The sequence below is a fragment of the Triturus cristatus genome, chromosome 4_2 (assembly GCF_964204655.1).
Source record: "Triturus cristatus chromosome 4_2, aTriCri1.1, whole genome shotgun sequence".
NCBI lineage: Eukaryota > Metazoa > Chordata > Amphibia > Caudata > Salamandridae > Triturus > Triturus cristatus.
Window position 1 is genome coordinate 433,864,229 of NC_140586.1, and position 13,333 is coordinate 433,877,561.

The 13,333-nt window shown below is 45.3% G+C and overlaps 1 protein-coding gene across 3 annotated transcripts in view; it reads right to left on the bottom strand.

The window, feature by feature from the left end:
- Positions 1-13,333, bottom strand: part of LOC146834526 (ferric reductase 1-like) — a 594,548-nt gene that overhangs the window by 156,571 nt on the left and 424,644 nt on the right. For all 3 annotated transcript variants that reach the window (XM_085601924.1, XM_085601923.1, XM_085601922.1), the window contains one exon: positions 8,325-8,466. In XM_085601924.1, coding sequence (XP_085458050.1) covers positions 8,325-8,466 — 142 coding nt within the window. The remainder of the gene's footprint in view (positions 1-8,324; positions 8,467-13,333) is intronic.

The window sequence follows — 13,333 nt, forward strand, 5'->3', positions numbered from 1 at the left end:
CTCAATGACCCCAAATGCTATTTCATCCAGGGAATTTTTGCAGTCAACTCCAGTGGCATGTTATTTGTAGAAAGTGATCATCTAGCTGGGAGTGTACCTCTACAAATTTAAAGATATGTCTGTACAGAACAGATCAGGAAGCATGTTCTAAAAGAGGTCTAGGGACGCGCGCTGAAAGCTATTCACGGCCAAGTCCTGTTTGATGCCATGTGTTGCTTGAGTCAGCCTTTTTAGCCAATTTTTAAACTGTGTGGTGTACTGTTTTGTGTACTGTTTATTACTGCCACCCATACCTTTTACTGACACTTTACGACGGTGATTCTCGCATTGCGCTTTTGCACAGTCAGGTTTTTAAGTTACGCTATTTTGCACATTTAGGTATTTTAAAACGGATACAACTGCATTAGAGCTCTTTAATCCAGTTTGTTGACCTACCGTGTCCGGGTGCTCCTCCCCGTTCCACCGCGGGTGCCGTCCCGATTGATGTGGAGGGAGATTGTCACTTCCGGTGCACGGCAGCTAGCGTTCTAGTTGTCCCACTGCCCTACGCTTAAAACGGATGCCCTGGACAACGCGCAGCGGACGCGCGCAGCGGGCGCGCCGGCGGCGCGCCAAAGGCGCGCCAAAGGCAAGCCCGTCTGCGCCCGTCCGCGACCCGTTTGCGGCCAGGGCTAGGCATGCTGCTCGAGGAGCAACAGATAGGGGAAGGATCGTGTGGTCTCGAGCTGACTTGTGGCGTCTCAACATAAACGACGTCGGCTGCACTCACAGGTTTGATCTAAGCCTTCCCCCCCCTATTCACGTTTGCGAGACATGTGGGAAATCCTTTGGAGGGCGGGATAATGAGGAGGAGATGAGGCTCCGCAATGCCAGACCGCTCAGCAATTGTAATAATAGAAGTCTGAGAGCGGGGCTGCTGAATTGCAGATCCCTCCCAAAGCATGCCAATGATATCTGGCTGTTATTGGAAGGGGAAGACTGGGATGTTTTATTTCTCACTGAGACGTGGCTTAGTGAGGATAATGTGACGGCAATAGCTCTTGCAGTCCCCCCGAGCTACACAATGTGTTTCGCCAACCGACAGGGCGGAAAAAGAGGGGGAGGGGTTGCTGTTATAATTAAGGATCAGTTCACATTAGCATCATCGGCCCCTATGCAAATTGTTGGTATGGAAGGTTTACACTTTTGCATTCAGGTGGGTTCCCAGACCTCCTTAGCAGGCTTAGTCATCTACCGCCCTCCGGGTGGGAATGACTCTAACCTTACTACCTTGATGGATGCAATAGTGCAGAGCTCCCTCCTCCATCCTCACTTCCTTGTAGTGGGGGATTTTAACATCCATATGGATAGTATGGATTGTGCCCAAGCAGAGACACTCAGGGCCACTTTAAATGCCGCTAACTTGAGATTAATTAACAATGGCCCCACACACATCGCGGGTCATACACTTGACCTCATCCTGTCTAATGTTGAAAAGGTGATGATGGAAGAAACCCTACCACTACTTTGGTCCGACCATATGCTCGTACCTTTTTCAATCAACTTGGCAACTGACAGACTAATGCCGATCAAGCGCGTTTATATGAGTAGGCAATGGTCGAAACTTGTCCCTACCGCCATGGGCCCCGTGCTGGCACAAAGCAAACCCTTGCTGACTTTGAACACTAACTCTGATGCCCTGCAGATTCATCATTGGATTGGGAATATGATTTCTTCCATTGCCCCAGCTAAACGTGCTTTGTCTAAGAGGGGGTCGCCCTCTGCCCCATGGTTCTCTCAGGACCTCAGAATTGAGAAGACTAAATGCAAACGGTTAGAGAGGCGGTGGAGGGCAAACTATGGGTCCCAAGAAAGGTCCCTCTATAAGGCGGCCGCCCGCAAATTTCAGAAGTCTGTCAGACAGGCTAAAAAACAGTTTTTTGCAGAGTCAATCGAACAGGCTGAACACTCCAGCAAGGAAGTCTTTAAAGTGATTCAGTCTTTTTTTCAACCTAGATGTATTGAAAGGGAGATACCGGCCTCAGTTAGCCTCTGCAATGAAATCTCGGACTTTTTCGACCAAAAGATCAAGCATGTCTATGACACATTTGGCCCAGAGGTACTAACAGAAAAATCAGATCAGCCTGTCATAGTGTGGACAAGTGGCCCGTTAACTTGCTTCGAACCAGTTACTCTGCTCACGGCCATGAAGGAATTAAGCCGTTGTAAATCGGGCTCACCGGACGACCCTTGCCCCCCTAAATTGTGGTGCTCAATCGCGGATTTTGTAGCTCCATCCCTACTACATGTGTGGAATACATCTATCTCTTCGGGGGTCTTTCCAGATGTGTGGAAACATGCCACCCTGCTCCCACTAAAGAAAAAGCCCAACGGAGATCCCAAGGATCTCAGCAACCTCTGCCCTATTTCCTTGTTGGCTGCCCCAGGCAAAATGCTGGAGAAAGTGATCCAGCGGCAGCTCAGCAAATATATAGAGGACAACAAGATCCTACATGAGACTCAATCGGGCTTTAGACCCGGCTTTAGTACCGAGACAGCTTTGATCGAGGTGGCTGAGTCGATAAGGTGGTCGTTGGATACGGGAGACTCAGTTCTACTAGTCTTCCTGGATCTTTCGGCGGCTTTTGACACCGTCGACCACGCAAGGTTGATGCTTCGGCTGTCAGAAGTGGGTATACAAGCTCAAGCACTGGACTGGCTGCATTCATACTTGTCCCAGCGCACCCAGAAGGTGGCTTTGGGGTCCGCCTCCTCTACTCCGAAGCCGCTGTGGTGCGGCGTGCCACAGGGCTCTGCGCTCAGCCCTCTATTATTTAATATCTATATGGCCCCACTTTTCACACTTATCGCTAACTGGGGGGTCAAGGCAGTATCTTATGCCGATGACACCCAGCTTGTGTTTCCATTCGCAGAGGTGTCTGAAGCAGCCCTGTCAAGTTTTAGAGGCTGTCTCCTTGATGTGGCACGATGGATGAATACCAATAAACTAAAGCTTAATGCAGGTAAAACAGAAGTGCTGTATTTTGGCAAAGGCACTCCGCCCTCAGCCGAGCTCTGGTGGCCAATGGCAATGGGCTCCCCCCCTTCCCCCAGCCCCTCAGCAAAAAATCTAGGAGTACGATGGGACAATAATCTGTCTTTCATTTCGCATACACAACAGCTGATGGGCTGCTGTCTGGGCAAACTCAGGAACCTTCGCAAAATCTTGCAGTTTCTTCCGGTAACTTGCAGGAAAGCTGTAGTCCATGCAACAGTTACATCTAGACTGGACTACGCGAATGGTCTACTCCTAGGTCTGCCCAAATACTTAATTCAACGCCTGCAAATGGTTCAGAATGCGGCTGCGAGACTGCTAATGCATATTCCATTTAAACATTCGGTCTCTCCGCATCTTCGAACACTTCACTGGCTGCCTGTAGCCAATAGAATCAAATTTAAGTCCCTCACGCTAGCTTTCCGATCCTTGTTTGGCTTATGCCCAACCTATTTGAGGGAGCGGCTGCCAAGATATTCGCAATCCCGCGCTCTCCGCTCTAACCACCGGATCCAGCTAACAGTCCCTCGAGTGAAAAGGGCTCGGCTGGGTGGGAGAACATTCTCGGCCAATGTAGCAAGGCTTTGGAACTCTCTCCCCGCTGAGCTCCAACAGGCTCCCTCTGAACCCTGCTTTAAAAAAATGTTGAAAACCTGGCTCTTCAACCATCCGGTTTAATCGGGCTGACTTGCATGGCGGTGTCTGCTTCTCTGCTCTGCTTCTAGCGCCGGGACACCTCCTCGAGAGGTAACTGATCGCGCTCTATAAAATTCTGTATTATTATTATTATTAGTCACATCCCTCTTTAGTGCTAAAGCAGGCAATTATTGATGCTTCCGCGTAACAAGACGCGTTTTGTTTTATTGCGGTTTGATTGATTTGATATTTTAAAAATTATCCTTCTGCTATCTGACCTAACTGTCATTTTAAAATTATTTCAATGTCATTGCACTTTGCACCTTTTTATAATTAAGTTTATCGCGCTCAACAGAGACACCGACTCACCTCTCTCAGTCCGGTACCTTTGGGGGGAAATTTCTGCCTCTGTGTCGCCACTTCATTCGACTCTCCTCGGTCCTCCATAGCTTCCATAGCTGATTGTGGGGAGGGAGACGTCTTTGGCCAGAATTCTCACTACCGGTGGGCCGTCATTTTGGGACAGTAGCCAGTCTAGTCTTCCGCACTGGCACCTCCCTGGTCAGGATTTAAGTCCGGGATGGTGCCGTCGCACAGCGGACGTGCCGAAGGCAAGCCCGTCTGCGCCCGTCCACACCCGGCTGGGACCAGGGGCCAGAAACCCTGTCCGAATTGCATGGGCTCCCGCCAATCTGATTAAATACTCCAATAGAAAGCTTGAAGCCCTAAAGGAGGCTGTCCATCCTTCCTGTCTGCACTCACTGGTCGTTAATGAATCCCTGAAGTGCCAGAGTTGTGGCTTTGTACCGAAACAGGGGCCCAACAAAGCTATCATGCAGGGACTGGGAAAGACCAGTTAAAATACTGGAAGATGGGGATAATTAATTGGAGAACCCTCCCAAAACATTCAACAGAGATTAAGCTATTAATAGAGGAGAAAGACCTCGAGGTTTTGTTTCTTACAGAGACCTGGCTTCGAGATTGCTCTACCCCTGAGATTGTTAGTTCTCTCCCCCAGGGCTTTGAGATATACCGGCTAGATAGAGTCGGTAAAATAAGAGGTGGCATTGCCATTATTTGTAAAGCACACTTATGCCATCACCCCCCTCAAGATTGCGGACTGTGAAGCTTTTGCATTTAGACTGTCCCTCACCTGACCACCTCTAATTCGGGCAGCCTTATCTGCAGGCCTCCAGGGACCTGTATGCCTTTCTTAGAGGCGATTCCAGATATCCTGGCCAGCCTGATGACAGAGAAAAGTGCCTTTACCGCTTCAAGCGACTTTAATATTCATCTCGATGATCAGAATAATCTGTTAACCAAAAGATGCGTTGCTGATCTCGAGGCCCTACAATTAACACAACTGATGCATCAGGCTATGCATGAGAAGGGCCATATGCTCGATGCAATTTTCTCCAACGACCCTAAATGTGAGGCGCTTGCTCCCATCGGGATGCCTTAGTCAGACCATTTTTTTTATCCCTATCTGATACTTAAAACCACCTATAGTAAAGCCCAAGGGTAGTTGCCCAATGCGAGGACGTAAATGGCCAAGGCTGGTCCCTGAAACCTGGTGCACAGACCTTGAGGCGAATAACCCACCAGAAACAAGGAACTTAGAGCAAGCACAGAAAAATTGGACAACCTGGCTGAATGGAACTGTAGACAGAAATTTTAGGAAACCCGGTCCAATAAAACCTAATAATTCCAACAGGTCCTCCTGGTTCAACCCCCAGCTGGTTGCCCAAAGGAAAAACTGCAAAAAGCTAGAAAGGAGCTGGAGGAAGACCTATGCCCCTGAGCTCAAAATAGCATACAAGGCAGCTATCCAGCAGTAGCATAAAAATATTAAGAAAGCACAAGCCGTCTTTTTTTAAGAAAACATAAAGAGGGCCGCTGACTCTTCAAAGGAGCTGTTTAAAATTGTAAAATTGCTCACAACAGTTGAATCAGGCACCCATATTGCTCAAAATTCAAAAGAAAGATGCAATGAGCTGGCCACGTTCTACAAGAGTAAGGTGTAAAAGATTTATAGTTCTCTTCACTCAAACATGAGCCAGAGGCCGGCAGCAATCACAGTCCCTAAGAGCATACAGGTACTTTCCCCTAGCACAGAGCAAACAACAACCCTCTCCCCCAGCCATGTTTTCATACCCTAAATTAAGCGAAGAACAGGTGGGTTCCTTTTTACGAAACATTAAGTCAGGGTCCCCTTTAGACCCTGCACCGACCCACATTCCTACTCATGGGGAGAATTGTGTTTTGACACAACTGACCAACCTCATCTCTCTATCTCTTGAAGAAGGGATAGTACCTAAGGAGTGGAAACATGCCATCGTAAAACCGTTATTAAAAAAACCTCAACTTGACACCACGGTCATGGCAAACTATTGCACGATCTCATTACTGCCAATTTTGGGTAAGATTGCAGAGAAGCATGTGAACAGTGCTATTTCAAAGTTTCTGGAAGAAAAAGGCATTCTACACCAGATCCAGATGGGCTTTCGGCCAGAGCATAATACGGAGTCAGCTCTACTTATGGTCAACGAAAAACTAAAAAGCATACTAGATCAGGGAAGGTCCGCAGCTGTTGTGTTTTAGATCTAAGCGCGGCCTTCGACACAATAGACCATAAACGTCTTGTCAATAGGCTAAAAAACATTGGGATTAGAGGTACAGCCAACCAATGGGTGACCTCGTTCCTGAATGATAGATCTTTTCAGTGTATGGAGGCCGGCATCTAGTCAGACACTTTATCAGCCCCTTGGGGAGTGCCTCAGGGATCTTCCCTAAGCTCAACTCTTTTTAATGTCTATATGAGCCCATTGGCCCATTCAGTACAGGAGTTTGGACTCTCCCTTGTGTCATATGCCGATGACACCCAACTAGCGGTGTCAATAGCAGACTATCAATTCCAACCACAGGCAACTAATGCCATGTCTGGAAAAAAGAGGAAATTGGATGGCCGATTGTAGTCTTAAGTTGAACGGGGATAAATCCGAGCTCATGATCCTGGGCAGCAACTTCAGCTCTCGCTTAGAGATCCCCTGGCCAGCAAACTGGGCACCCCCCCATCCGAAATGTTCCATAAAAAATCTGGGTGTGTGGTTTGATCAGAATCTTACTATGGAGACGCAAGCCAAAAAATTGGCGGGTATATGTGTTGGTATCCACCGGATGATCAGGAAAATTCTGAGCCTAATCCCAGAGAATTCAAGAAAGACCGTGGTACAAGCCTTGGTGGTCTCGAGACTCGATAATCGTAAACCGCAATGCCTTGGGTCACCTAAATACGTCACCAATAGGCTACAGGTTGTTCAGAATGCGGCAGCTAGACTGCTTCTCAAGATACCTAGGAACAAGTCAGTCAGAGCAACCTTGAGAGAGCTGCACTGGCTCCCCGTGCAGACCAGGATCAAATTTAAGTCCCTCTGCCTGGCACACAGAGCCATGTATGGCAGAGGCCCAGTTATGCTATTAACTTTGATCTCCTCCTATTCACCCTGCCGTTGTCTCAGATCAGGGTCGAATTTTCTGATGTGCACAACCAGAATTAAGAGATCAAGGTGGGGTGGTAGATCATTCTCTCATATGGGGCCCAAACTCTGGAACGGCTTGGACCCAGAGTTGTGACTGATTTTTAACTAACAGTACCTGTTATAGTGCTGGGATGCCTGTGGGTAGCCATGTGCCCTATAAATTCCATAAACATAAGACCACAAGCATAATAACCGATTACCTCAAAGGCACTTAAATTGGGTTATGACAGCTTCTGGAAAATGGCGCACACTGGCAGAATTCAAATTCATTAAAGGAGTAGTCATCGGGAAAATAATGAAACAGATGGGAAGAGCAGAACCTCTGACCTTTAATAAAGTATGCAGGCCTGGGCAGAACTCAGGGAGTTAGAATAAAACTCAGTGAGATTCTGTGGAATTCCGTGAATGGGCGGAAATAGGCACACTGCGCTGCTCGCGCTGTGATTTTGCGTCTGGAGCTCATTCCATGCTAAATATTAGTGCGAAGGGCACCACACTGCTCCAGAGGGCACAGCTCCTGCAGCTGATTTTGCTGCCGCTTGAGTAGATTTTCTAGTCGGGCAGAAGCTTTCTGACTGTGAGCTTTTGTGACCGCCCGCGTTGGTGAAATTTCACTGGATGCCCTCCTAGCGACTGAAAATCATGCTAGGGGAAGCCAAATCTCGCTTGCACTCACAGACTTATCATTTTCGAGCCACACTAAAATTTGGCTTGTACCATGGAGTCGCCAAAATTATGCCAATTCTGCCAGCAGAGAGGAATATATTGCCCATCCCTAAAAGTATGCTAAGAAATGTGAGGTGTGAATACCCTATATGAATATTTTATATCTAAAGCAGAAGACATAAATGACTAGCACCTGGAGTAGTCTGCTTTGGTCTTTCCCAGAGATGAGGTACCATTAGTCCAGAGGAAGGGTAATTACACCTAGAAGCAAAGCAAATCCATGGCTTGCAATACCAGAGAAATATTTTATGATTCGAATGCCTTTGTAAGAAATAAAACACTAGCATTTAAATGTCTAAGTTAGCCAACTTTTCTGTGTACAAAGAAAATATTATTTCCGTATTAGGAGTGATCTCATTCAATTATAACCAAATATTCCTATTGATTACCATCCAGTGAAGGTCCACGAGCCAGAAAAATATAGTATGAACCGTTCGAATTCCCATCTGGGGTTGCAATGATATTTTGTGTGCTGAAGGAACATTTAATGACTCCACTTTCGAAAGAAGTCACGTTTCCAGGTACAGTGATCTGAAAACCAAGGAGACATTACATGAAATAAAGGATCTGTGTTCATATCCCTATTTAGAGCACTTTGCCTTCAATCAAAAAAGTAAATTCATGGTAAACATTAGTCAATTGGTATTTCGTGGATTAGGTACAAGCTTTACAAAGGAAAAGACCACTAACATCTGCGCAATTATAGGAGAATTGTAGTCAGTGACACTGTTCTTTAGCATATCCTCCAAATCCTGCTTACCCGTTTACACCAGTGACAGGGCTAGATTATCCTGGGCCACTTTGCTCATAATACTAAGAAAACCTACCTGGGGTGTGCAAAAACTATATGTAGAGTTATAGAATCAAGTGAAAGGCAGCACAAGCTGCTCCATAATTCTTTTTGGTATCGGAATAAATGGCATGCACCTGGGTATGCTCATAGTGTAAAATCCACTATCAAGAAGACATACTACCTTATATCAATGTATTTCTTTGGTTGACTCCAGTTACATACTCTCTGCTTCTGTTGGAGCTCAACTGCCACCTTCTATCTGAGTAACCTGTCTTTACTGCAAGTGTCTTTTCAGTCTCTCCTTTCTTTACTATTCTGGCCAAAGATGGGCATTTGGAGGGTCTAGCACACGTTCTACTTCATGGCACTATTGTTCACGTTGACAACCAGACAAGACCGATCTTATCGGAAATCCTCATTATGCTGCTAGAATGTTTTACCTTTCAAAGGTTTTGAATATCACACAATGTTTAAGCATAGCACAATGTCATCCAGGAGCATAGTTATCAATGATGCACCAGGTGCAGTGGCATCTGCTTAACAGCCTTTGCAATTTGTATATTGTACTACCCAATAAACAGTAAAGTAGCCCCTTTTGTTTGGCTTGCCCTGTGGCCCATAAAACCCTTGCTAACATGAACAGTGCTAGGAGTTTGATTATTATTTTAATAATTTTTAGGTCTCGCCTAGGCAGCGCTTGCGCTGTCTCTGCGAGACATGCTGTATTTAGGATACGGGCTTTAAAGGCTCTGCCCATTTTCAAGGACTGCCTCTGTTACATGTGTTTTTACTCAGAGCTTGTGAGCACTATTTCCTTCTTTACCAGTGCTTGTGGGCTACAGAGCTCTGTTGTAAACAGGGCTTTAAATCTTGTTCTTATCTTGCCACATTTCCTGTGCATTCAAAGACTGAGGTCTGTTTTGGCTGCAGTTGCCTCCTTCTCCCTCCTGCTTTTGAAAGACACAGCCTGGCATCACGGTCCCTGCCTTCCTATGGATGCTACCGCCTCAGGGCGCAATCACTGCGCAATCATTGTGAACGGCATCATGCACAGTGCAAGCGGTCGTTTTCTGCCGCTCGAGTAGATTTGTATTCGAGCGACAGCTTTCTCAACGCTGACTAGTAGTTTCTCATTGTGAGCAGTCAGGAGCATCCGCGACCACTCGCAATGAGAAACCTGATCTCCCCGTGTTGAGAATCTCACCAGGAGTTTTATTTACCACGCTCGCGATCGGCAACTTGAAGTTGCCGATCGCGAACGAGGAAAAAGTCTCACCGGGATGTTGATTTTGCTAGCTCGCGTTCGCCAACTTGACGTTGAGGGCCTCGAGCGAGCAAAAAATACCTGCTACGCGTTTTTACACTGTGCTAAGTGCGATTCGCATAGCGCGTAGTTGCGCTCGCTACACACACTCTGCGAGCGTAGCGTAGTTTTCCGCCCAGGGTTACTATAAGTACAAAGTACATGTTTATACTTGAAGGTTTTCAAAGCACATAAATAAAAGACATTGTCATTTAAAAAAATGCCAATAGCTGAAACACTCGCAAATGCGGGACCTATTGCATTGCAAATGCATGTTTTTCTTGTTATGGCTTGGCTATGTCTTCAGGTTTACTTTTATGATGCCCTTTTAAGAGGAAGTGAGGTTTCTAAACTTCTGACCTTGACAATGACTCGCTCTAGGACCGAAATGTGTTGGTTGTTCTGATGTAGATTTAAAAACAAGCATTGGCAAAGGCAATAGGTTTTGTCTATGCGAAATGTATTGGCTTTGTCAATATTTTTTTTACCTGTTGCACAACAGTTGAGCTGCTGTGTAGCATGGCTTAAAGTTTAAAAAAATTATGCTGGCCGCATCATAGCACTTTTTTTTTTTTTTTTTTACTTTAAGCCATGTTGCACAGAAGCTGAATTCCTGTGTGCAACATGTGAAAATCATACAAAGGCAAAAGATTTCAAAAAGGTGAAATCTATTGGCTTTGCCAGTCCTTGTTTTTATTTATAGGAGATTTCGGGAAACCTAAAAATGTGCAATTTAAACACTAGCGCTATTGCATACTGTGTAGCGTTGTTTCAATTACCTATTGCGATCCCCTCTCTTCACACCCCGATTTTGTGATATGATTTCAATCAGGCAAAATTGTGTTTTACGTACAGCATCTTGTTTGAAATGCTCCCCACTGACAATAAAGGACACTAATGCTCCTACAAAGAAGTGTTTAGATCATTGCTAAGTTTTTGGCACGCAAAGAAATCCGTATTTTAACTCTACCCCTTTAAATTCCACAACCCTCATTTACATGACCTGTTTCCTTGAAACCAATTTATATAAATAATGTTGATTAACTAACATACAGGTTCACAATGAATTTTTCCAGACCAACACTGCAGCACGTCATCCCAGATGTTGACATACAAGAATCGCATTCTCTGGATGAAGTTTTTAAACCAAAGGGAAAGTGTGAGCACACGTTCTGTATCCCTGCGCTTTCGTTCAGTGTAATTCCAATCCTTTCCAGAGGCCCACAGAAGTTTCTAGCAAAGCTTGTCCCAAGATGCGTCGTCACATATGCCAACGGCTTTGTTTTTGCCGTCTCTTGCTGAAAATTGCCATTGCCTTAATGTGTGTCAATTAAAGACCCTTTTATCTTTTAAATAATGCCACAGAGTAGCGTCCAGTCAGTTCAGTTCAGTTCAGTAGTTCTTTATTCGGTTGTTAAAAACCACCATAAAAAGATTTATATACACAATACTTTTTCATGAGAACACTGGTAGAAAAGAATACATATTCACAGGAGAGGTACATAAAATTCATAACAATCACAATTTACTCCTGTCCTCTAGTTGCTCTTAATCTCAATGCGACTTTAATAAAATTCAATATACAACACAGAGTCAGTGGATCAGCCGCCCTTTGTAAGAAAAGTAACGCGGGTTTAGTTTGAGTCAGTTTGGCCCTTTTAATGATATCAATTAAAAATCTCCGCCTCGGCATTGAATAAAAAGGACATAAAAGTACAAAATGAAGGGTGTCCTGCAGAGACCTGTTGTCGCAGCCACAGGCACCCTTCTGCTCAATCGAAACAGTGTAACCTAATGGGTCAGCTAATAAATGTGGTAAAAGATTGAACCTAAAACGGAATATTAAAAATCTATCCTTTGCATTATGCATGAGGTAGAGATAAGGTTCCATCCCCTCAGTGGTCTAAACGGAGCTATGGGATCTTTATAGCCCAGGTTCTCCAAATTGGTCTTAACATACTTGAGCCAAGGTATGTTCATGCTTCTTTCTCTTCCTAAGCAGTCTCTCAATCTTTGCCTACTTATAGCAGCTTCTGGATTTGTCCAGATATTAAGCCACGATAGAATAGGTCTGTACTTGACCATATCTTCAATATATGGCCTCCCCAGCTCTCTGTGGGCGATGACAGCTGGAATACTCTGGGGGATTCTTAATACTGACCGTCAATTTTATTTTCCTCCCGCTGCAATTGTTCTATATCTACAAATCCCCAGACTTCAGCGCCGTACATGGCTTTAGAACAACAAATGGAGCTGTACAAATTCATTGCTTGTTCTGGAGACCATTGCCCTAGCCTCCGCCCATAACTAGTTATTGCACCATTTGATGATATTAATTTCCCACATCGCTCCTCTACCAAGGGGGTGAATTTTAACATCTCGTCAAACAGTAGGCCCAAATAGGAGAAGGTCTGCACCTTTTCCAGTATGTGACTCCCAATTCTGTGCGTGAACTTTGACCGAGGTTTATTGCCTGCCGTCATCACAAATGATTTGCCAAGATTGACGGAAAGATCTAAAGTTCCCATAAACTTGACAAAACCATTGATTAAAATCTGTAAGCTTTTCAGGGTGCGGGCTAACAGTACCGCATCGTCTGCGTAGAGCAGAACTGGGATGTGGCGTGTACCAGCTTTTGGGCAATCAACATTTAGATTAATTAGGGTCTGCTCTAAATTGTTAATGTATAGTGAGAATAAGAAGGGCGCAAGAATGCAGCCCTGTCTCACCCCACTAGTACACACGGAGGGATCAGTAAGGCCCCCCTCGGTGTTATAACGTACCCTAGCTGTAGTGTCCCTGTGTAATTCCCTAAGTATGGTGATCAGGCCCTGGTCAATGCCAAGCTCGCCCATCATTAGCCAGAGTTTGTCCCTATTTACATGATCGAAAGCAGCCGCCAAGTCCATGAATCCTAGATGAATGGTTTCATTGCTTGTTTTGGTGTACTTGGCGACTAGCATATAAAGGTTCAAACATTGATCACTAGTTGACCTTCCTGATCTGAAACCGTATTGAATGTCCGATATGATGTTTTTTTCCTTGGTCCATTCAATTAATCTGTTAAGAATTACCCTTCCCAATATCTTAACAGAGACATCAATCAGCGAAATGGGCCGGTAGCACTGAGGGTTGTCCCTATCACCCTTCTTGAAAATAGTGACAATGATGGTAGTTGACCAAGATCGGGGCAGACCAAACATGATGGCTGCGTTTATCACCCTAGTCATAATCGGGGCCCACAACTCCACGTTACTAACGAACAGGTCAGGTGGTAACCCGTCTGGACCGGGTGCTTTATT